The sequence below is a fragment of the Thermobia domestica genome, chromosome 16 (assembly GCF_964235325.1).
Source record: "Thermobia domestica chromosome 16, izTheDome1.hap1.1, whole genome shotgun sequence".
Classification (NCBI taxonomy): Eukaryota; Metazoa; Arthropoda; class Insecta; order Zygentoma; family Lepismatidae; genus Thermobia; species Thermobia domestica.
In genome coordinates this window covers 83,355,978-83,382,343 of record NC_137469.1, presented here as the reverse complement: position 1 = coordinate 83,382,343, position 26,366 = coordinate 83,355,978, and the positions used below count along the sequence as shown (strand labels likewise).

The 26,366-nt window shown below is 36.0% G+C and overlaps 1 protein-coding gene across 4 annotated transcripts in view; it reads left to right on the top strand.

The window, feature by feature from the left end:
- The window catches only part of LOC145673202 (E3 ubiquitin-protein ligase TRAIP-like), a 78,763-nt gene that overhangs the window by 39,632 nt on the left and 12,765 nt on the right, over positions 1-26,366 (top strand). For all 4 annotated transcript variants that reach the window (XM_081742677.1, XM_081742676.1, XM_081742675.1 and 1 more), the window contains exons 4-6: positions 11,048-11,206; positions 15,146-15,259; positions 25,027-25,372. In XM_081742677.1, the coding sequence (XP_081598803.1) occupies positions 11,048-11,206; positions 15,146-15,259; positions 25,027-25,372 (619 nt within the window). The remainder of the gene's footprint in view (positions 1-11,047; positions 11,207-15,145; positions 15,260-25,026; positions 25,373-26,366) is intronic.

Below are 26,366 nucleotides of genomic sequence, written 5' to 3'. Positions count from 1 at the left end.
AAAATCAAATAAATTTACAAAAGGAAGTCCCTGGTGAAAAAGAAGAAAAAGAGACAAACACAAAAATAATAAAAAAGATTGAAAACAGAGAAGGGATATACAAAAAATAAACAATAGCTTAGTAGAGGGTGTAATAATAATAATAATAATAATAATAATAATAATAATAATAATAATAATAATAATAATAATAATAATAATAAGATAAAAATGAACGAACACAAATTTAGTGCAAATGACGGCAGATTATGGGCTGTGCCAGAATAAAAGCTATTCTTTTCAGAAGAGGAAGTAATAAAATGGAAATAACTAAGTGCAATATAAATGGCATACATAATTAATTATAGCCCTCACCGCTGGTCTAATGTGTCTTTGATGTACGGGATCCCGGGTCCGATTCCCAGTGGGAGAGCCTTGAAATTTGAAACCCTTGGTGAAACGGATTCCACTTTAAACTGTAGATCCACATCTTATATACCGTCAGTGCTGAAAAGGGACTCTAAACTCCAACCAACCGATATAATTTATTATTTAAGCTCGTAGATTAAGATCATTGGTTCGGAGGCCCGCCTAATGTAATACAAATCCGAATACATCGAGCGAAACCCGGAGATCTGAGCTAGAGTAATGTAATTAGATGTACGCATGCAGAACAGAGTTCTAAGTAAATAGCTGTCAGTTTTAGAAACATTATATTACTATTGAACATCAAATAGAGAATAAGTAACTTAAAAAGTTCGCTTTCTTTAATTTCAGCAGAATCATCGAATCAAAGAACTAAGGCGATTAAAGTTTTACAGGTGCATGATCGTCGTTTCGCTACACATTTGATATTTGAAACATAAGTTAACGAAATTGGCTGTAAAAAAAATTGGTTTAAAGGTGTACAATCACAATTATAGTGAATAAATCAATTATATTAATATTTTCAATATTGTTTTCAGTTAAGTTTCAAACTTTTCGATTCTATAATTTTACAGTTCTATAATTTTCGATTCTATAATTCTATAATTTTACTAGTTCAATGACTAGTAGAAAACAGGATGTTCAAATCCATAGATAGTTTACAATGCCATTGCAATGCCATTACAATGCCATAGATAGTTTGCAATGATAGTACACAAAGCAAATTTACAATGAATGGAAAATTATAATTCGACCATATTAGATTCAAATCTTAAAATTAATGGATTAGTAAAATAGAATAAAATTAAATTGAAACAAATAACAGCATAAATAGAATTGAAACAAAATAATAACGAAAAAATGAACGATATTTTGTAACGGTGAAATGTTGGCTGTTAGACCTGTGGCTGTTATTGACGAATCAGATACTACTTAATATTTTAATCCGTCAACGCCCATAAGTTAATGGAAGTGAATTTTTCTTGCACTACTACATGTTTTAAGCGGTTTGGGCTTACTGATTATAAACTATGTCTTATTTAGTTCAAAAACATAATACTACTAATAATATGGGAGTGCCACCTCTAGGTGACACTGGACATTATAAGAACAATTTCAGAGGATATCTTTCTCAAGACATATATTTTGACATCGGTACATTTAACAAATTAACAGTTGTGTTTCCATATAGGCCAATGAGGTAGATCATTGATAATACCTCACAATACGCATTACAAAATGAATTTTCTGCAATTCTTCTATAGACACACGTTTTGACGTGATACTCATACCAGCAGTGAACGTGCAAACCAACATTTCATTTCTTACACGTCAATCATATACGCTTGTGACAATTAGCACATCGCCGCTGCGTACAACTCTTATCCAATATGAGTAGCCATTGACCACATCTTATAATCAAATCGCAACAGTTTTCCATGGATATGCTGTTTAGCTCCGTGATATTCATAATACGGCATAATTGTCTCATCCATAGAGACTGACCAGATGATACGTTTTCAAAATTTCACAAAAAGGTTCGGTTTAGTAGCGTAAAATCCTTAGTTCAGCCACTCATCCGGTGGCAAGTTCATATTGTCACAGACGTGCAAGTACTTCTATATTTCCAGGAATCTGTTTCTTCGTATGCTCTGGCTCCGGCTAAATGCAGTATCATTTCCTGCTCAAAATCAACCGTGACCAGGGTAGTATTGAAACTCTACGTATTTGTAAACGTACAATGCCCAGTGTCACCTAGGTGACACCCAAATTACAAACGTAATTTTGGGACCCTAAATCGTAACTGATAAATACAAATAGGCATTGTAATACATTATGTACGTTTCTGTATTAGATATTCGAGATTTAAGTTGTGTACGTACCTTTTAGACAACATTATAGCGAACTTTTGCATCACAATGACATATAGAGGGAAATTATTGTTCACTGATCGTTCACCAGAAGGTAATAGTGAACCACAGTAGCACCAGCAACTTATCTATGTACGTTGCATCACCACACAAAAAAGTTTCGAAGTCTACGTATCATACGAGGAAGCAGACTCCTTTCAAGTAGTGTCACCTGTAGGTGACACTGGAAGTTGACTGGTTAAATCTGTCAGTTGTATCTGTTATCATTTTTGGTCTACCTGAGCCAACTTTCCATTTTAGTGTGTTGCCATGTGATAAATAACCTACCTTGAAACTTTCAATTCTGAAGCCACGAGAATTACATCAAAGTGCATTAACAAAGTTTATGCACGAGTTCTCAATCAGGGTGTCTACCAGTCAGGGAAAGTCAGGGAATTTGCAGGATCAGGGAAAATGTCAGGGAATTTTATTGTGTGTCAGGGAAAAAAATCTTTCCCAGGCTGTGAGGGGTGAAGGAATGTCACTAAAATAGTTATAAATTACAGGTACAGTAGAGCGTCGATTATCCGAACGTCGGTCAACCGAACGACCGCTTAACCGAACTGTGTACTCGCTCGCACCTGTTACTCTCCCATCCTACCGTCCATCATCCCCCTCACTCCCAAACCAAGTTTCCCACAGTAGTCGCCGCACTGAGCCACCGTTGGCGGAACATTGCTTCTAATGGGGCCTTCATAAGGCGCTGCTGACCGGCCAAGCCGCCAGTCGCTGTGTTTCAACAATCAGCACACTTCTTTTTATGAATAAATTTACTGTACAGTACTTCTTTTTGGCAAATAAATATGTACAGTTCGATTATCCGAACAAACCAGTTTTCCGAACACCCATGTCCCCCAATTACTTCGGATAATCGACGCTCTACTGTAAATGAATTGGTTCGCTTGTACGTTTGCAGAATATTGTATAAACATATAAACAATGATTAAAACTTACAGTTTACTTTAAATATAAGTTATTTTTCATGAGTTATACTAAGAAAAAAGAATGACAGAGTCAGGGAAAATTATAATTTTGTCAGGGAAAATGTCAGGGAAAGTCGGAGAATTTGATTATGCTTGCTTGGGTTGATACCCTGTCAATTGAAAGCGTTTCGCGACTCAATATTCAGGACGGGACAAAGAGGTCAAGCATCAAGTTATCACAAAATTGTAGATCTTTTTTTCGCTATTGACAAAGAATAATAATATTAGCCATACTTGAACATAGAAAATAGAGAGAATTGAGCTATAATTGGTATCAAAATTCAAGGATGCATAGGAGAGTCATGTGAAAAAGTCGCCGCCATGCTCATAGTTTCATAACAAAGCATGAAAGAAATAGGTCAAATTTCTATTAAAAATTCAATATAATTACGGGTGATACATAAACACTCGTACAACCCATTAAAAGTAATGTAGTAGGAGATAAACAATTAATATATCAAAATGAGTCTAGTGCTAAAATTATAAGCATTTTTCATCATAAAATATATCAAGTTCCTAAATGGTATGTACGTTTTCAACGATTGGTTCGCTACACTCTTAGTTTGATTATTTTGGTCCAAATGATTTATTGCTCTGTTTATTTCCATCCGTTTAAGAGGTGACATTGTTAGACATTAACTTTATCCTTGTTGCCTACATTTACTGCTTGATTACTTTATGCAGTTTATTTTTAACTGTATTCGTTTACACTCTATTATATTTTGTAATATGATTGTAAGTTTATGTAGTATATGGTATAGTATAGTCATAAAGTGTTAGTTAGAATAATGTACTTGTTATTGGACGCTATAAGATAGAAGGCTGACATGATATAAGAAGAAATAATTATTGTTGGATACAAGGTTAGTGTTTGTTATTTTTAGTTAGTATAGTATAATCACTAATTGAACGTAAGGAATACATATTAGTTATTATCACAATAGTGATTTGGAGATATTCCCGTGAAGAGCAAAAGTTTTCGTGAAGCATTTGGAACAAACAGTCCCAAAATTAAATTTACGTTAAAAAAAAAAAGACTATTAATTTTTTAGTCCTTAACGTTTCATAGACGGAATAGATTCCAATCAAAAATTTATATTTAAAAAATCTACTTCGAGTAACATCTACATACATAAGAAATCGGTTTGTCCTTGGCAGATAAAAGTTAATATTTGGATTAATATATATATATAGAGAGAGAGATGCAAGGGCTCGGAAAAAACCCGGCTTTTTTGGAAAAAAACTCGGTTTTTTCTGCTTCGCTTTTTTGCTTGGGAAATTTTGGGCTTTTTTCAAATTTCTGCTCTAAATTGATAAAGCAGACTTTGTTTCGCTTCTCTATAACACAAAAAGTCATTTAATTAGTGGTTGATGCTGATAATAATATAAAATCTCGAAAATAAACTATGAATTTCGAAAAGATATTTCAAACGATTTTTCTTCAATATATTTACATTATGAATTCGAAAGGATTAACCAATGTATATAATAAGAATTTTTTAACCTCCTATATACAAAAGTAAGCAGAGTTGGCAAGAACCATGGTTTGTTTTGAAAATGCCAAAAACCCGTTTTGGGGGGGGGGGGATGTTTAAACGAGGCTTTTTTGGTTTAAACCAGGTTTTTTTATTTAGATTCTTTGCTTTATGTATTTGTATTACATATTCACAGAAATAAGTTTGTTTCGCCTTGGTGTTATTATGCAACAGCGGGGTTATGCCGGAAGAACTTCCATAAGCTTAAAGAAGTCCGGTCAGTAAATTTCTTAAATTGAGAATCTCCCGCTCTAACCATCGGGAAAATCCCGTCATTACTTGAAATGTAAGACAATAACGGAAAAATCCTGTTATTGCTTTGCATATAAAATTTAAAGGTCAACGTATCATAATCAGTACGCTAAAACTGAGGTATTAAATTACAAATTTAGTACGTAGATATCATTGAAAGTCCAATCCAAGCTGATGTTGGAAGCTACGTAGGCAATCTATAAATTTTGCCAATTTCTGTCAATATATTTAAGCAATCTTGGCTTCTTTATAAAACAACAGGCATTTAGGCATGCAGGAATATACAATTTGGTTTCGTTTCGTATGTTTAGGATTAACATACTTACGAAATACCGAGGTTATCAAGGAGAAGACTCGCTTAAACTGACATCTGAACCGCTACTTGGTTTACGCATGAAAGAAGGGTTATGGTTCGACCGAGAATTGAACATGGGACACCTTGATTAAAAGGTGAAAGGGAAATAAAACTATTGCAGGTGGTTTGATATCTGGAAACGTCACCATGAAGTTCACACGATTCGCATTTTTCGTTCTTTTTATTTTTTTGGTTTAAACTAGTTATTAAAAAAAAAAAGTTGGGGTAAACCAGCCAACCCTAAAAGTAAACACATCTTTTTAAAAAATACACAAATAACTAGCAAAATTGTATGTAGTATTTTTACTTCAAAATACCCTCTTTTTGAAACAAAATAAAATTAAAATAAAACATAAGAGAAATACTTAGATTTATATGATACACTTAAAAGCTGCACATCTAGAGCTTTTGGTTCTGTATATTCTTGAAATTCTACAGTTAAGTTTTACATAACCACCATCATGGTTTACCCAATCCTCAAGTTTTCTGAATTTTTAACAAGAGGGATTCAACATATCATTACGGAACTCCCCTCCCCCCCAATAAAAAGGTCTACGGAATATATTTAAGTTAAGCTAAATACAACTGCACAACAAACATGAGTGAGTGATTAGCTTTTGCGCTTCTATCGGGAAGTCCGGGATTCAATTCAGCATTCGACCATTCTGACAAAGCTTTTCTTCATTCCATCTGTGAAGTAGAAATAGTGCGTGTACTGTGAGTTGGCCGACTTCCTTTCTTATTGTTTTTAAATCGTTATTATTACTAATTACCAGCAGTGACAGTTTTGCGAAGGTTAGGGGAGCGGTCTTTCGGACTGAAGCCTGTACCCCAAAGTTACGGAATGTCTGCAACAAACGAAATATCTATTAGTTATGCCTTTACTCATAAACTTTAAGCTACCGTCAAATAAAAATTACAAATGTTTAGAAAAACTAAACATTAGTAAGAAAAACCCTTCCCAAAATACTTTTCTAAATCCACCACTGATTCTCAGTATAAAATGATCTTTAAGGTTGTATCCGGAAGATTATTGCTAAACATATAAATGAAACGAAATATTAGTTATGTCTGTACTCATAAACTTCAAGCACCTCCCAAATAAAATTAGGAGTTTTTTAGAAAACGAAACAATCAGAAAAAAACCCTCCTAAAGTACTTTTCTAAATCCGCTTCTGATTATTTGTATAAATTGGTATTCAAGGCTGTGTCCAGAAAATTATTGCTAAATCACTTCACAACTACAGTATAAATGAAATGTGGAAGTACGGTTTGATGGATATATTGAAAAACGTACGCTTTGACGCATAAATAGAAAAACGGCCAAGTTCAACTTTGGTGCTAGAAGCTAGAGTACTAAGCTCTTAGAAATGAAACACAGATGACAAACTAAAATGATCTAGAGAAGAAAAAAGATGTCGATAACTCAAAAGTTAAAATAAAGTTAAATAGCCTCTAAAATTGCCCTCAAATACTACATTCTTCATGTTAGCTTTAATTCGTAAAACATGTGCTCCATCCATCTTGCTGGTGAATTTCAGAGCGAAATATGGCATTTAGGTCATGGAATTCTTATCTAACTATAGAATATACTATAAGAAAGCTATTTAGATAGAAAAATCGTGAAAATGAAAAAAGCCAAAATTTCCAAAATTCTCGTTTCCCCCCCCCCCCCAAAAAGCCGGCTTTTTATGTGAAAAAAAACCATCGATTCAAAAAAGCCGGCTTTTTTGCATCTCTATATATATATGAGAGCTTATAATAATGATCCCACCTAAAAACTTGCTAGAAGAGTTAAGTAACATTGCTAGTATTGGTATAGTTAATGGTTACGATAAGTTAACTTTGACAGGATGTCAGAGTTTATTTTTAAGGGTATAAAAACTAAGAATTAGTAAAGCCCGGAAATAAGAGTGGAGAAGCTCCCAAACGGATATCGTTTCCGTTATTCGCTTGTTTGATATCTAGATTACTAAACATTACCAGAAAACATAATTTTAAAATATGTTGAAAGCCATCTTTGAATTTAGAAAGAATCATGAGTAAAGATAACAGTTACGTTATTGACAAAAATTAATTTACCAAATATTTTTGTGTTTATAAGGAATCGTACATTAACATGACAAAAAGAAGTATTAACAACAGAGTAATTGAACACATTAGGAAATCCAGGGAAGATAAAGAAGCTATTTCAGGGCTTTCTAAACATCTACAAAAAATCAAAACATACTCTTCATGGCATTCCTATTTTGCACCGTGCTACTTCTCCAATTATAACATTATAGCAAGAACCTCAGTCTTTTAACACGAGAAAAGGAAATCTTGACAAGAACTGGGATAAAAATTTTATTAACAAAAATTTAGCTACTAAATACATTTAAAAATAGACTTTTATTTTACGAAGAAACATCATTAGCAGGACAACCCAAAAACATTAAAACCATAAAAAGCATAACAGCAATTTACACATATGGTTGGTACCTTGAACATGATTGTGGTTGTCTAAGTGTCCAGAAGAAACTAATTTTAAAAGCATAATAAAGCATAATTTAAAATATATAGCACAATTCTTAGAATATTCTGTTTAATTACAAGTTTAAAATCCTGTATTAATACCAGTTGTTTTTAAAACCAATATTTGCAATGCAAAATCTTGGAAAACATAACAATAAAACAATGAAAAACTTTATTTTTGTTTCTGTAAACTTTTCGGTGTAATCCTTTGAAGTGGAGACCTCACTCCAATATGCACCTCTAAGGTGCACACAAGTGATAAAAAACTGACTGGAGTAAAGGACATCTCTTTACAGCGCATTAAGTAGAAGCTTCATTAAATATGAAAGAAACTGGTTGCATAAAATATTAATAAATAGATCAAGATATTTAAAATATTTACTGTAAAGTAAATATTATGCATTGTACACGATTATACCTAGTTATAAATACTGTCACAATGTTTGGAGTGGCGCTGTAGGCATCCGGAGTGGCACAGTGCTGCCATCTGTGTATAAAGCGGAAGATGCATGTAGTGTGTGTTTGACTGTTCATGACATACGTTGATATTGTACTGAGTTCTGATGGATTGGGACGATTACGAAAATCGTGTGGCAGTAATTGCAGTACACAAGGTCGGGAAGACAGCAGGTGAGATTTTCAACCTCCTGAAACCCCTACAAATCAGCAAGAGATTCGTGTATCGCGCCATACAGCGATACACCGAGACTGGAACGGCAGCTGACCGCGCAAGGAGTGGCAGACCACGAACGGTACGAACCCCAGAGGTCCATAAAGCAGTCGCAGCAAGAATTCGAAGAAATCCTGTTTGAACAGAAAGTGTGATGGCTGCTGAGATGAACATCAGCAGAAATTCCATGTCTCGTGTGCTCAGGAGTGACCTACATCTACGGGCGTATAAGAGGCGGACTGGTCACTTTCTGACACCAAACATTATTAATGTTGCAGAGGGTCCTTAAATCAAAGAGACTGTTGCGGCGTTACGCTAACAATCTGCACAGAAAGATTCTGTTCACTGACGAAGAGGTGTTCACAATTGAGCAGGCCTACAATGCCCAAAATGACCATGTGTATGCCACATCATCTACTGCAGCTGCTGAGGGAGCTTCAAGGGTTCAAAGCGCACATCATCCTGTGTCAGTAATGGTTTGGTGGGGAGTGAGCTACTCAGGCACAACCAAGCTGCAATTTTGCGAACAAGGTGTTAAAACATCTGCCAAGATGTGCCAGGACACAGTGCTAACACCTATAGTGAAATCACTGTCTGCTACCATGTTCCCTGGAGAAAGGTGGACCTTCCAGCAGGATTCCGCTCCAGGCCACAAAGCGAAAACAACCCACGACTGGCTGGCATGGAACATCCCCGACTTCATTTCTATCGCTGATTGGCCTTCTAGCAGCCCGGACCTTAACCCGTTGGACTACAAACTTTGGGCAGTCCTTCAGGCAAAGGTTTGCCATAAACGGCATCCATCTGTCGACAGTCTGAAACAATCCTTGACCCGAGCAGTGAACAGTTCCCATGGACGTGGTGCGTAATGCCATTGACTAGTGGCCGGAAAGACTTCGTGCCTGCATCAAGGTCAAGGGGGAACATTTCGAAAAATGATACGTGCGTCAGGTGTACAGCATATCAATGCAAAACATGACCAAAATAAATTACCTTGGTGTTAATACTCTCTGTGTTATTCACATTCAAACTTGACAGTATTTATGATATAACTAGGTAAAACAATGATTGAAATTAACAATAAAGCATAATTTGGAAAAAAATAAAGCATAATTAAACAAAAAATAAAGCGTAGTGTCGGTTGCTCTAATCATTAGATTTTGTATAAAAATGGTTGATACAAATTAGCACAGAATACACCAATTTGGATACAAATATGTATTGGCAGCAGTGACTCTCCGAGACGATATATTAGATATTGGCTGCTAACAATTTTCTGTATAAGGTGTGTAGTCGAAGAAGAAAGAATTTTTAATAAATTGTCCTTAAATTTTGGTATTATTTATCTATAAATAGAACATAGTAATTAATTATTGATGTAAAATAGTGCACTATTTAGTCATTTAAAAAATAATTGGAGATGAATGGGTATATACAAAATACACTGTATAGAGAGTTTTCTGTTGCTAACTGGGATCCATAAACTTATAATTGATTTATAGCGCTAGGCAGCTGTAACACAAGTTGGCTTAAATCATCCAGAAGAGTTGGAGGTGACAATCGGTAAATAGAAATAGAGATGGTCTTTTGAATAATCCTTGATCTTCACTGAAATACTTCCTGGTCAATATTGTGATAGAATTTAGTATAGTATAGTGTAATTTATTTGATGGCCGAGCACTGTCAGGGACAGGTCTATGCTCGATTTGTATGTGGTACTTACTAGCCAGATCTGAACAAACATTGATGACCTAGGGAGTAAACATCGCTATATTTGGTGACCAGGCTTGGCTCGGCTTGTTATGTAGTATTTTATTTCTTGGCAACTACTGTCCGTATCTGAACCAAATTTGGCGGTCAATTAGCCTATCATCTAAGGAATAAGGATCGCTATATTTGGTGGCCGAGTTCGGTCAGGAACCACATTTGGACACCGGGACTTTCTGAGCTCTTTTTACCTCCGGACTCCCTTGTTTCTACCTGGAAGATGCATCCGAACGACTTTTTAAAATATAGTGATATGTCTGTCTTTTTTAAATAATCAGAACAAGGTTATTTGCTACAAGTAATCTCTCAAATAAGCTTGCTTTCCTTTCAGCATTTTGTTTTAAATACTAATACTTCAAATGAAGTGTTGTCGTTTTAGATGCATAAATTTCGGTAGGTTTCCTCTTTCTAATTGCATGAATTTTGGTAGGTGTCCCTTTTTTATTTGCATGAAATTTGGAAATCCTATGTATAGTAATGTGCACTGTGTTTCCTCCTGTAGCATCATTATATCCCAGTAAAATGTACCAACACCTCTATTATCATTGTTCCATTTGTAAATTTCTTCACATTTTTTTCTCTTATTGAAGATTTGAAATTATTATTCTTATATTTTTGCTTTAATTTTGATTGTTGGGTTTATTTCCGTTTCACAGGGATGAAGTATTGGCAAAGGAGAAAGAAGTTCGAAACAAAGAGTGCACAGTTTCTGCTTTGAAGAGTCAACTTAGTTACTTGCAGCGCGAAATACGAGAAGCTGAAGCAGCTAGAATTGAAGCAGAAAAATTAAGGAAACAGTTAGACGAGTTGAAAAAGTAAGATCACTTTCATAATTTTTACTTTAGAAGCGTCATCGACTTTCATATTTAATTAGTTTGTTTTATGTTATACGGTCATTTGTTTTATGGTTGCAATTGCTTGGTCGTCCAGCAAATGTCGTGTAAACACAAATTAGCAGATGTTCGATTTCCAATAATTGGCGCTTATAATTTCAGCACTTTAACGTCTTCTTCAAAACATGTGAAAGGATTATTAGTGTTTTTTTTTTTTCTTTCTTTCTTCAGGAGACGTTCAATTTCTACGATGTTGTTAGCGTTTAACGAAAGAACTTTGTAGAAAGATGAGATAAGGGGGCACGGTGACTCAGTGGTAAAGCGCTAACCTCTAGTACGTGGGGTCCCTGGTTCGATCCCTGTCCAAGTAAGTTTGTGGTGGACAACATCGTGCCCGTGGGTTTTCTCAGGGTACTCCCGTTTCCTCCCACTTTCTCATTCCACCAATTCTATCATCTTTCACTTGGTTTAATCATCGTCTCCCTTAGCCCAAAGGGCATAATCGCGAGACGTTAAACTGAAATATTTCATTCCATTTTCAAGGAAAGATGAGTCATATACCAATTGTTAGAACTCATTGAACTGAACAGAATGATATGACTGAGTGTGAAATTCTCATGCGAAGTTTTCAAGAAAAACTAATATTTTTGTAAACCTAAAAAATTAATGCTGCACAATAGCCACATCACCTATTCAGATGAAACTGCAAAACCACCATCGGTTGCCCTTGATGTAAGGACTATGTGTCTTGGCAATAGCCCTGCACCGTAACTTCCATTGTAGGAGGCTCCGTTGAAGCACAGAAACGAGAATATTGAGCCACTCCTCCTGGCAGACTTCCCAGAGACCACGGATAGTAGTGACACGACCAGATGCAAGTGCTCTTTTTAACAGGCCAAATCCGTAAAAATCCATCGAACTGACATCAGGTGACTTGACTGGTATGTCCTGGAAGAGAAAAACCTGGATGCCGGTGTCTGCCGCCATCTGCCTTAGAAATCTGTGTGTAGAACGAAATGTATGTAATGAAATTTTTTCCATATACAAATGTACTTGATTTATTGCACTTCCGTACAAATGGGGCAGATCTTCTGTATAAATTGGTGTAAAGATATATTGCTGATAAAATAAGGAGTTGATTTTCCAGTTTTTGGGCACCTGCCGAATCATTAACTTCCTTTCATAGAAGTATTCCGCGACAACCAGAAATCCCCTCGAGAGACTTGCTTTGCACTGATGGATGAAGTCAGGATAGTTTTTTGCATTTCGTGAGGTGCATATTTCGGCTCGAAGTTTGCCACAGTCTGATGGATAAATCCATGCTTCATCGAGTGTGGCAACGAACTTTCGCTTTTCTCCGGGTAGATGCCGTTTGTAGAGGTGCCTGGAGTGGGTCTTTATTTTCCTCTGATAGACCTCAGTAAGGACGTGGCTACAACTTTTAAACACCATTCGGAACTTTAATTTTTCACGTAGGTTGCAGTTCACAGTTGACTGTGCCACGTGCGATTGTCTTGCCATCACACTTGCATAGGAGGGTTTCCCTGCAGGGCCATTCGGCGAAACTTCCAAGCTACAGGTGGAGTCACCACAGTAGACAATAGCTTTTTACTCCCCTTACTAGGTGGCGTGGAAAAGTGCTGCGACGTAGCGTTCCCAAAACCGGTTTACCTTGGGAGACACGATGCACACATCATACACACGCGACACGATACTAGAGACCTTTGCGTTCTTCTGCTGTTTGAATCATTCGGATCGGTCGATTCTGTGAGCAGCGGTGAAGGTTTAAAATCGGACACATGTAGACAGTTCAACCTTCTGTATTTGGTTTTTAATTTTAAAAAAAGAAAAAAAAATATAGAAGATACAGGAATCAAAGTTGACCATGCGAAAACCACTGTCGAACGTCATTTTTTTAAATGGTAAATCAAAAACCTTTTAAACAAATAGATGATGAATCTTTTATTGTTTTAAAGTATATTCATTGGTACGTAGTATAAACAAATAAATCTAGACCTCTGTTCAAAACCAACCTTTGTACAACAATTGCAAATCATTTTTTCCCCTCAAAAATACCACTCGAGAATTCTGAAACTATTACATAAGTCGTATATCAAAGAGTGCTACATATCCTGGAAAGAAGAACAAGTCACTTTGCCTCTGAATTGTGTAAGAAAGTTTAAAAAAAAAGTACATTTTCAGACCAATGCATTCAATGCTGTGGAAAGAAAATTATGAAAACCAAATTGAAATCATTAAAATGTTAATCTGACTATAATGCTATTATGAAATTCGAGAGACTGCAATACTGACCGTTGTGAAGAGAATGAAATAATCTGACGGTGGATTATGCGATGATTCATTGAGAGTGCTACTGTAGAAAGGGATACACTTAACTCTATAGGCAAAATGTAATTGAGTGGTTACGAAAACTGGATAGCAGTGATAGCGATATACAAAAATGAAAAACAAGCAAGTGAAATTTTCAATTAGCTTAAAAAACTGAAAATAATCTACTCCTTTTGTGAATGAAAATATACACCCAATTGTAGAAGTGTATTATGTACCTGTTTGAGACAGTTGCACTCTGAATAGCATGCATCTCAAGCTTCGATAGGCTACGTTTAGTGACATAATGTTTCACTAGACTCCCGACCTCATCACATGAGACCCGACCAAAAGTGACTGTCGACCCACTTTTGTATGTCCAATTGTACTAAAATTCTATTCTGAGGGGACTGCTAACTTGAAAATCCGTAGAGTTGAAAGCGGTTTTTAAAATGGCTAGCAGCTCCATCTGAGACTACGCTAGTTCTGGTTGGTTAATACTAAGGTTTTCGTTGGTCTTCTAAGGTGCTAGCAAACAGTGACAAGAATCCTGTACGGTGTCATCACTTACAATTGCAAAACTTTTGTCTCATTGTTGCAATATGTCGTTGCTGTAAAAATTGATATTTCGTTAGTCTGCCAAAGGTAATTCTTCTGGTAGAATAACAGACCAATCTTCTACAAAATCACAATGATTGACTGAGTGTTGGCAGATGTTTTTGTTTCATATTTAGTATGGGAGACGTGATTGCACATTTTCAAAACTTGGTTACGAAATCCAGCCAGAGGTATAGTGGCGTACGTTCTTACTTCCAGAATATGTAGTATTCTTGGATCAAGAACGCTGTATATTTTCAAAATTTTTGAGACTGATGTCTTTTTTTTTTTTTTAAAGAAAAAAAGGAAAGAAAAAGAAAAAAACAACAAAATGCTTTGTAATTATTGTACAAAGGTCTAGATTTACTTATTTATACTACGTAGCAATAACTGTGCTTAAAAAAATAAGATTCATCATCTATTTGTTTAAAGGTTTAGTGATTTGCCTTTTAAAAAAAATATATGATGTTCGTCAGTGGCGTCCGCATGGTCAGCTTTGACGTGCTATATCCTCGGTACACATTTTTTATAAACTAAAACAAAATATGTTTTTTTCTCAGATTCTCTCATTAATTTGACGTGTTCAAATTTCGAGAAAATCAGAGAATGATTTCCATCCCTCTGCCTGTCTAGATATGGATTGTGCCATACATAAATGTAGACATATAAAGCTTTTAATTAAACACCTATAGTGTACAGAGGGCCGAAGTCATGAGCGTAACAATAATAATAATAATAATAATAATAATAATAATAATAATAATAATAATAATAATAATAATAATAATAATAATAATAATAATAATAATAATAATAATTATTATTATTATTATTATTATTATTATTATTATTATTATTATTATTATTATTATTATTATTATTATTATTATTATGCAAGATTGCGCCATTACTATATAGGCAATAAATGTAGTTTTCTGAAAACCTCCATTTTTGCATTTTAGCCTATATGTGTAAAACGATTTATTTTTGTTCTAGTGTGAAAGCAATTATTTCTGCTTCGGTAGCGGATACAGAAGATATGCTAGCGTCCGTTAGTGATGGCTCCGAGGCTGCCAAATCGTTTGCAACTTACTGTTCTATTCTGAAAAGGTATGTATATGTTAGTTATATTTGCACGCTGAAATGTCCATACGAACAATGTTTCTACCAACTGGAAAGTTTGGGAAAAAGATGTAAAGAAACTATGAAGTTATGGGTGTATTTTGATGAAAGAAAAGGACAGTCTTTTATATAATATTTGGAAATTTGTCCGGTAAATTGCAAAAACTACTTCGCAGATCGCTAGAATCGCAGATCGAATTGTACCAGATCAAGTTGGCGCAAAGTATTATAATTTCGACTTTTTCAAACTTGAGCCCTTTGAGGTAGGCAAAGGGAAGAAAGTATGACCATTTTCAGTAGTTATTTTTCACTGCTGGACTTACAAGCGTGGCATTTGATACATTTTATTTTTTTCTGCTGCAGCAAATACGATTCTGTCAAACACTTGGATAAACTCAATAAAGCTGACGTACAAGTTTGAGGAGGTGAAAATATTGATGATGTGATGTTTGCTAGTACTTTAAAAAGTAAGAAAGAAATTTTTCTTTCAAATATAATACCAGTGTAAATAAAGGTATATTCATTTCATTGTGAGGAAGCTTCCTCGTGCTATATGAGTACTGTAATCACTTTCGGCACAGGAGAATTAGGGTCGGTTCCCCGTGTGGTTCGGATTGCACGTTTATGCTGTAGGTCCAGGTCTCATATAGCCTAAGTGCTAAATGGACGCTAAACTTCAAATCAACCAACCGATAGATTGTGGGACATCTTAATAGTCTGAATATATATTAGGACTTCGAATATAATGTGATTCCAAGTTTTGATATTATTTTAATGAAAATGTCAAAATACCCAGCATAAAAATTTGAAAATATTATTTATACCTTGAAAATACTATATTATATATACATACATCGAAAATATTATATAATGAAAAATTTACTAGTGTAAAGCTCTTTGAAATCGCAGTCTTTATTGCACCTTCTAGTAATTACTCGGTATTCAGTACTCTGTTGGCATACTCAAGTTGATTTGTTTGTAAGTGTAGTGAAAATACATTAATAAATTTTAGATGTCAATCAAGTTCAACCTTAACATGATCCATTATTACTCATATTATTACCTACTTCCTACATATTTTACGTGTGACCTTGACCAGTCACACAACGGTACAACACGGTCGCGGGAGAATAACGTCCTACGTTTTTCAACTGTAAAGGGATACGCTCAGATTATAATACGAGTATGTTTCTTACAAAACTGTTTCTGTATTAAAAACATCGTATTATATTCGAACCAATACGGTTTATCGTGGCTGAGGGCACGGATTTGCTACATCATTACTTTCGGGGATCAAATATTTTGGGATATATATATATATATATATATATATATATATATATATATATATATATATATATATTAACATTGGAAATTCAGTTCAACGAATTGCTATCTTAATGGGGGGGAAGGGGGTTGAATCATTAATTCCTGTCGTTTGGAACCAATGGATACATTTCTTGTTTGAGAGTTGACTAATCAGACATTGGATCATTCATGCGTTACCCCGCATTGTTCACAATATCTTCCTAACGTTTATGGAGTTGTTGGGTAAAAAAATTCGTTGGAATAGATGCATAGAAGTTATCAATAGAAATTTTGCAGATAATCATCGTTTTCGGAGAATGTGCCACGTGGTGTATTTGACAGGGACCGGAAAAGATGGTAATCTGTAGGAGTCACATCTGACAAATACACCGAATGAGGAAGAAGCTCCCATTAAAGTTGCTAAATGGCAGCGGTTGTCATGTGTGTCACGTGATCTAGCGTTGTCTTAGCGATGATGATGCCATTTTGTTTATTCGGCCTGTTTTCTTCAGGTGCTACATAAACACATTGGAGTTGATCACCATATAGAGCAGTAGTGATGGTACGATTATATTAGAGGAGCTCACTGTAGATAATCCCTTACATTTCCTACCAGATACACAACATTATCTTCTTGGAATGCAAATTCTGTTTGGGACTTTTCTCTTTGGACTGACCCATTGCTTCCTCTGCTTAAAATTCACGTACAGACATAATTTGTAATCCCAGGTAACAATACGGGAGAGAAATGACTGATGTTGGCGACAGGATTCACGATAGTGAATAAGCAAAGAACCATATTTTTCAACACACTAATTTTTGTTGTCTACACTGAGTGAATATGGCACTCCCGAATCCAGTTTTTGAACCGTTTCCATACGTTGATTGAGTCTCACAATAGTTGCCTGCTTACTGCCCATCTCCGTGACCAATTCTGGGTGCTTTGATGTGGATCAAGTCATTCAAATAGTCCTCATCAAAGTGGGATTGACATCGTTCAGGCCAAATTTTCCACTTCAAACCTGTGAAATAATTTCCAGATGGTCCTTTCAACAATGGCGTTCTCTCTATACCCTGCCCAAATTTGTCTGGATGTTTCTGCGGCACTTGAACACATACAGGAGAATGTATCGGATATGACCCTTCTTTTCAGCTTAATACTTCATACTTCAGCAGAAAATTCATTGCCTCAGCAAAATCATAAATCGTGCTACACACTACTAATAACATAGTTACAATTTGTTGTATTCTACCACACTAACGTTTAGCGAAAAAATTCCTGAAAATGAACGGCACGAATTAATGAATCAACCCAGTATCATAGTTAAATTTTATATTTTATAAAATTGTACATTAGTATGTAAAATTTAAAGACGAGATAAAGCAATATAAAATACTGCATTGTCGTTAGAAATGAATGAAAACCCGGCAACATGTTTCTAGAGGTCTCCCACACATGCACAGGGAACAAGAAGTTACAAAACATGACGTAAGCGAGACCGTAGTTTATATATATATATATATATATATATATATATATATATATATATATATATATATAAACTACGGTCTCGCTTATATATAAACTACGGTCTGCGTCCCTGTATATATATATATACAGGGTGGTACAAATAAAAGTGGGCCAGATAACAGAGTTCCGGGACGCAGAGAAACATAGCAAAGAAAGGAAATAGTTCGGTAACCTGTTTATAGCACATGTTAAAGATGACCACCATTCATCTCGGCACTTTTGAGCCCTGGTCAGCAAGTTGCAGGAGGCAGATCAAAGCTGGGGTGCTGGAATTGCTGAATCTCATCAGAAATGTTCTGCTGCAGTTCTTGAAGACTATATAGGTTGTTGGATACACCTTAGACTTGAGGTTTCCCCACAAAAAGTAATCGCCCACGGGCAGATCAGGTGACCAGGGCTGCCAGCTAGGGCCGACACCAGACTGACCTCTGCTGACAACTCTGTCAGGAGTGAAGATTGTGTAAATGTGATCCATGGTTCGGAGGGCTGTATGGGCAGTTGCTCCATCCTGTTGGAAGTAACCCTAAGTCTTTTAACTCTGGAGCATTTTCTGGTTAACTGTATCCACAATTTCATGTGTTTGGACACGTTTCGATTTTCTTTTTTTGCCTTGTTCAAAGCAGATTCTGTCCGACGCCGTATTCTGACTAATCGTTGCATTGCACTCTTTGCTGGCACTTTCACACCATAAAATTCATGAGGAAATAACTGACTATACTCTTTCCACGAATTTCTTTTTACGTAACTTTCCACAGCGAACATCCTCTGCTGCACTGTGAGTACCATCTTCACCTGTGCAGTGCTCAACTCACACTGAAACAACCCGCACTAAGATCTGAACCTGTGGTGTGTGTATATGTGGGGTGGTTCCATGCATACATTCACGTCCAATCGTATCCACTCGTTCGGGCCCCACCCTGTGTATATAATATATGTGCTAATTTTCCGTATCGTACTCAAGCGGCGGGAGGTTAAATGCCGAAGCCCCTTACATACGCCCACTGTTCACATCATAATTTTAAAAAATGCCTTGAAAGAGACAAACCACTGGAGACCCCAAAGCCGGTTTCCCCGCCATTGCCGATGTGACTTCCCTCTTGTAGAACTCGGGAGCTGACACTGACTTGATCGAACCCCTATTGTCCTTAATTATTCGGAACTTCTCTTAAGCATTGTCACGACATGGGTTTGCAGCTGTTATGTTCAAATCCGTGTTCATTCTTTCTGTATCGTTCTTTGTAGCTCTTCTATAGTCGCAAATTGTCGGCCATTGCAATAAACATGCCTTGCAAGTATTCCTAAAAGGCTTTCTGTAAGGTTTCAATCTCGAAGGTGAGCTGGCCAAGTCAGAACTTCGATATCTTTCTCACGAAAAACTACTTTTTGTTTAGCGCACAGACATTAACAGACCCATTATCAAGTCAAAAAACTAGTTTTTTTTTCTTTCTTCAGTAAATTCTTCGTACATTCTAATCTGTTTTGTTACTTCCATCTCCATGCACATATCAGAGTTCATTCCAGTGTGTACCCACACAATATTTGACCTACAATTGCACAAAACTCCAATCAGATAACAGTTCCATTATCGAGTTTCTTCTTATTTTCACCTGCTTATTGGCACTCTGTCTGCAGATAGTGCCAATAATACTAAAATCGTCTTTGCATCACTAAATATTCCTTTATTCCATACAGAAGTACACAACATGTTTTCCTAAAAATCCAACGTAGTCATTTTGTGCGTGGAACTTATAGAGGTGATTCTTATAGTCATTTGAAAATATGTCTGTTTGTCTGCGGGAAAAAAAATGCTTGACATGACGGGAAGTTACAAGTAACTTTGAATTTGTTAAACATTAGGAAGAAAACATTACCTAAAATTTGGTTTGCGTAACAGGAATTGTTCAGTCGACTCGGGCAATTGTTTAACTTCATATATTCTATTTTCTTATTCTGTGCCTATATTTTTTTTCGATATATATATATATATATATATATATATATATAGATAGATAGATAGATAGATAGATAGATAGATAGAGAGAGAGAGAGAGAGAGAGAGAGAGAGAGAAATAGTCAGCTTGTCCTTTCTTTCCCAAATCAACTACGTTAAGTGAAATGGGTACACAGTGTAACGTTACTCAACATTAGTATACAAATGTTAGATTTGAATTTTAAATTTTAGATGTGCTGGAAAGATAATTTTAAGTAAGAAGAAGGTATCAGAAAATATGTAAACATTTTATTTTAAACTTCACTTAACTTTGATATTCGCCACTTGCATAATTTTCTTAAAAGTCTTATAGACAAGACAGAAGTAGAATATAATGATATTTATTTTTAATGATTTATCTATCACTTTTCATCATCAAAATGCAAATATTTTTATCTGAGAAGTTATCATTTTTGACTACTGAAAATCCTCTTTTAAACACATTATTTTTCACTACAAAGTTGTAAAAATTTTACTTTTCTGTCGTCACTAATAATAATGGATGTTTTTTAGAGGCGGAGAACTTTATGTTGAAATAAAACATAGAAAAATGTTTTTAATATCCATGAATTTGGCTTTATTCGACAGATCATTTTATGGCATTAATGTTTCAATATTGATTTCCGGCATGTGGGCACCGCGGCTGCCACGTACATGGCGTAATCTGGAGGTTCGATTTTCATACACTCTTCGCAGTAAATCAGCCAGTATCTCGGCAATAATGCATCGAATGTCGGCTTCCAAGTATTCAATTGTTTCTGGTTTCTCGGCGTAAACATGCGACTTTACATATCCCCATAGAAAATAATCTAATGGCGTCAAATCGCACGAACGAGGTGGCCACTTAAGAGTCCATTTCGTGAAATTAATCGTTCGTCAAACGTTTCTTTCAGTAAATTAATTGTGGGGTGCGCTGTGTGGCATGTAGTGCCGTCCTGCTGAAACCACATGTCTAACATTAATGCCGTCCAATTGAAGCACGAAAAAGTTAATAATCATGTCTCTGTACCGCTCACCGTTGATGAACTGACACATTTGGATCATCGGGGGGCGCGGTGGCTCAGTGGTAGAGCGTTCACCTCTGGTGCTTGGGGTCCCGGGTTCGATCCCAGCCTCCGCCAAGTGAACTTTGTGGTGGACAAACACCGTGCTCGTGGGTTTTCTCGGGGTTCTCCCGTTTCCTCCCACTTTCTTCATTCCACCATTTCACTCATCTCTCATAATCACCGTCTCCTTTAGCCTAACCGGCATAACCGTGGGACGTAAAACTCGAAGATTTCATTTCATTTCATTTACATTTGAATCATCATCAACACTACGCTGCACACCATAAATCGATTGTTGTGTCCGCGCTGTACGGCGTCTTCGGGATGCATATTAACGTTTAGAGTAAACGTATTGCGAAAACGATCCATAGTTTCTTGAATTAATTACTCTGGTGGACGATTGTGAGCACCGTAAAATGCACGTATTGCTCGATGAGTTTGTCGAATTGAACCATGGTTTTCAAAATAAATTAGCACATTTGCAAACGTTGCTTCGGCGTGAGTCTATTCATGATGAATTGCTAAAACCAAACTAACCTCAAAACAACCGAGAACTGTAATATTAGGTGTAACAGAAAACAGTGTTGCCAGTTTAAAGTTCTCCGCCTCTAAAAAAAATCCGTTATTTGTCATTATTTTTTGTTTCCGTCTTTACTCTAAAATGAAAATAAATAAATAAATAAATAAAACATAAGCAGCAGATATCAGAATTTTATAAAATTTGTATATATATTTTTTTTACATATTTTCTTTCTCTTCTTTGCTGTAAACTCGCATAACATTCTCTTTCCAGCACACGTCTTATCAAATGCAATTTTTAACATTATTTTTGTTATGTTACAGAAGTAATAAAGGCAATACATTTACCAGTGTTTCTCAACAACGGTGCAAGAAATTATTTTCCGGTTTGCGTCTCCCTGAATAAAACTTCAATTAATAGGAAGGAGCTCCTGATGGTATATGATTAGCACACGCACCATTGGATTAGCACACGAGGTTAGATTCTTACAAGAGAGAGTCGCTAAGTGGCTCCTCAGAGATTCAAACGAGACAATTGTGTTTGCATTTGATATGTTATAACTAGACGAATCCTAAAAAGTTATACGTGCCACCGGGCGGGATATCTTGAGTCACAACATATTTTGTAATGTAAAAGCTACAAAGCCTGCAGAATAGTTTGAACCGGGCCATTTTTTCGGAAATGGTTGGGTAAATGGAAAGCTGGCGAACAAGTACTCCATCGTTTTGAAGGGCACATTTTTTGGGGTAAATATGTTTGCCCCAGTTTCCTAGACGCAGTCCAACTCAAAAGTTTCAAATGGCAAGAGGGGTGAAGTAGCACATCGTTTGAAAGCTGTTGTGAATGAAAGAAAATGGAGTAAGTCTTTACTCTCTATGGCAACCCTGTGCATAATGGCGGCGGGTCAAAATGTAAAAAAAATAATTGAAAAATCCATGGCCACCTCTATAAATCGGAAACGGTGGGACAAATATGAAAACAGGAAAGGACCTGTGGCAATATTTTCAAGGTATAATGATTTAAGTTAAAAGTCTTAAAAGTCTTGTCCCAGGGCCTCCACAGGGTTCCAGGTGAAGTCCAACTCAAAAGTTTCAAATGGTAAGATGAGTTAAGTAACGCATCGTTTGAAAGCTGTTGTTAGATGAAAGAAGATGGAACAAATCTCGACTCTTTACGATAATCCCGTGCAAAATGGAAGTAGGTCAAAGTGTAAACACAAACTTAATTGAAAAGTCTGTGGCCAACTTGAATCCAAGATGGACGCTTACAACCTATATCATTCATAACAGTACAAATCTAAATCTCTATTTTTTCTCTATTATGTATGTAGAAACAATAGGAAGACTAAAGAACAATTGAAGTTCAATTCACTTCAACTATTATTTCATTCCGTTGTTCCTAATGCATGTTCGTCACAGTTATCTCGATATCATTTACGTGAATATAACGAATATGCGATGAACACACTGCTAACCAAAAGTTGAATACCGTCGGGAATTTTCTAATTTTATCATACGTAGTTCATACATAAAGGACTTGCTGTACCAGTCAGGTTGGGGACTCTATCGTAACGTATTCATGATGGTTACATTTGTATGTCATTCGCTGATTTGAATATACAAAAATACAAAAACGTTCATTTATAAGATAGGCGAGCAGTACAAAACCACGTGTAAATAATTTCGGTACATCGAGCTGCGTCAAAATTTGTTGGTTTGGTCACAATATTCCAAGAAATAACATATTTATATACAAACTCATTTTTCATGCTGGCAGCCATATTGGATTACAGATGATACGCCTTTGATATTTTCTGGATATCTACTATTGACCATAAACGTGAATACCTCATTTCGCTTCTCCAACTTCAGTGGTTTGAACTGGACATGCGTTCGATAGATAGTGCGGCATTTTGAACTCAAGACGTCACGTTTTTGACCATTTCGTATCTTTTCGTAACCTACTGATCAACATCCATACCAAATTGGCTTTCCTAGCTTCATCAGTTTGGTATGCCAATCCTTTCGACATAAGTTTTAAGCGGCCATCTTGAATTCAAGGTGACAATAGATTTTTCAATTAAGCTTTTATTTACATTTTGACCAGCCGCCATTTTGCACAGGGTTGTAGAGAATCGAAACTTGCTCCATCTTCTTTTCATTTAAGAACGACTTGAAAACGATGAGCTACTTAATCCCTCTTGCTATTTGAAACTTTTGAGTTGGACCCCGTCTGAGAACCTGTGGGGCACCTTGGGGCAATTTTTTTTACCTCCAAAAGTGGCAGATGAAAATGATAGGATACGTGCTCGCCGAGTTTTCCATTTACCCAACTGTTTCAGAACAAATGACTCGGTTCAAACTATTCTGCCAGGTAATTTTTTTAGCTTTTACATTACAAAATATGTTGTAACTCAAGATATCCCGTCCAGTGGCACGTATAACTTTGGGATTCGTCTAGTTATAACATATCAAATGCAAACACAATTGTCTCGTTCGGATCTCAGCGGAGCCACTTCGTGACCCTCCCTTGTCAGTTGGAGACGTGCAATACAGTAGAATATTTGTGTTTCAAAGGGGGTGGGGCACGGTGGCTCAATGGCAGAGTGCTTACCTCTGGTGCGTGGGGTTCCTGGTTCGATTCCCGGCCAACTAAGTTTGTGGTGGACATCATCGTGTCCATATATTTTCTCAGGGTGCTTCCGTTTCCTCCCACATCTAATTCCCCCTGTTCTTCCACCATCATTTACTTGCCTTAATCATCGTCTCCCTTAGCATAACTGGCATACGTTAAACTAAAAGATTTCATTTCATTTTCATTTTTTTTAAATAATTATTTTATTGACTTCCCTCAGGTTAGTTTTTCCTGTTTTCCCGGTCATGAAAATCATGTTTTAAATTACTAACATTAAATTTGGATAGTGTGATGGACAACATCGTAACTTTTGAGTTTTTTGAGGATTCTCCCACTTTATTCTTTTATCATCATTAACTAACTAACTCTATGACCTATGGAACCTGAAGGATCAATGCTGCATTCGAGCTCCCTTGTGAATAAATAGATAGTGTACGTGCCTTTGGTGCGAGAGAACCGGGTTCGATTTCCGGTGGGAGCATATCATTGTGATTCGGATCCCACGTTAAGCAGAAGGTCTACGTCTCATATAGCCTCGATATTCAACATTAAACTCAAATCAAATCAATCCCTCATTTACAAAAGTGGCTTCTTTCCTTAGCTAACTATGTCTTGAAAGATATCACCATAAGACATTTAAATTTTCGCTTCTTGCCATACACATTATTATCACTCACACACACTAGCCGTTAATACTTTAATTTCTCTTTCTATATTTTTTGTTAGGGAGTTACAGAGTGCAGCTGAAAAGAAGAAGACGTTAGCAGATCAAGTTAGGACTTGTCATAGTAACATATCAGAATTAAAAGGAAAATTGTGTGCAGCAGAAGATAAGTTGAAAGCCCAGTTAAAAGTTACTAGACATCTTCAAGAAGATCTAGAACACACGGAAGAGGAAAAGAAAAGCCTAGAGAAAAAGCTGCGAGATTTAGAAAAGGCTATAATTTCTCCTAGTGCTGATCCAAAAAATAGTGCACTTCGAAGATTAGTTGCAGAAAGTCCTGTTCCAGAGGCCGTTAAAAGACCGAAACTAACTTCGTCTCAAAGTGATGAATCATTTCTTGTTGCAGAGGTAAGTTCATTTGATTCATTAATTGTCCATTTTGTCTCATCATTATTAGTGCGTGAAGTTTGTAATTTTGAATCCTTCACACAATCCTTGTTTAAAACAATATTTAGGTCGATGAAAGAGTCTCACTCAGAAATGCATTCAAGACAAGCCAGTTTTAGGCTTCCCACCAACCTGGAAAAGTCAGGGAATTTCATGAAAAGCTAAATCAAAACACTAAAACGTCAGAGAATTTTAAGTACGAATTTTTACTTATCAAAACTTTTTTTTGTTATTGTTGTTGTAAAATTTCTCTATCCACCCTCCCACACACACACTATATTCATGTACATGCATAGTAGATGACGAACCCCCTGGTCGGGAAGAATATAATTGCTTTCTCACATTACATATAGACCTGGAACTTTGTAAATTCTGACCTGGAAAAATCGGGAAATTCGTGCTTGCCAAATAAGTGAGAACCTTCCATGACACTCTATTACTGTAAATCAGCATCTCACCTTCGTAATCATCTTAACTTTCACTTTATCGTACCAGTTCTTTTGCATACGCTGAATCATTAACATTGAACGCTCCTCCACAAATAATTGTTACATGAGTAGACTTAAAACTTACTCTAATCTATAGTGATATTGACCCGTATTATATTTAAAGAACCGCGTCCATTGAACATGCTATATAACCCATAAAATTTATAATTTTCTCTTGTAAAATATAACTCATGGTTTGGCTTAACCTTTGAAATATTTTCCGCCCAATTTCTATGTCTAGCAACAATCATCAATTAATATTAAAGAACAAAATGATCTTGACTTATTCTGTATATATTTAATATCGGAAAAATGAACAGGTCAAACGGAGAAAAAAAAAAAAGTTTTGGGAAATAGTCAGCAAGAGCATATATGCCTATGTATTAACGAATCCAAAGACTTTCTCTTTAGAAGCTCTGCATTTCATTTCTTGCAACACACAATGTTGATCGAAATTAGATGATTCT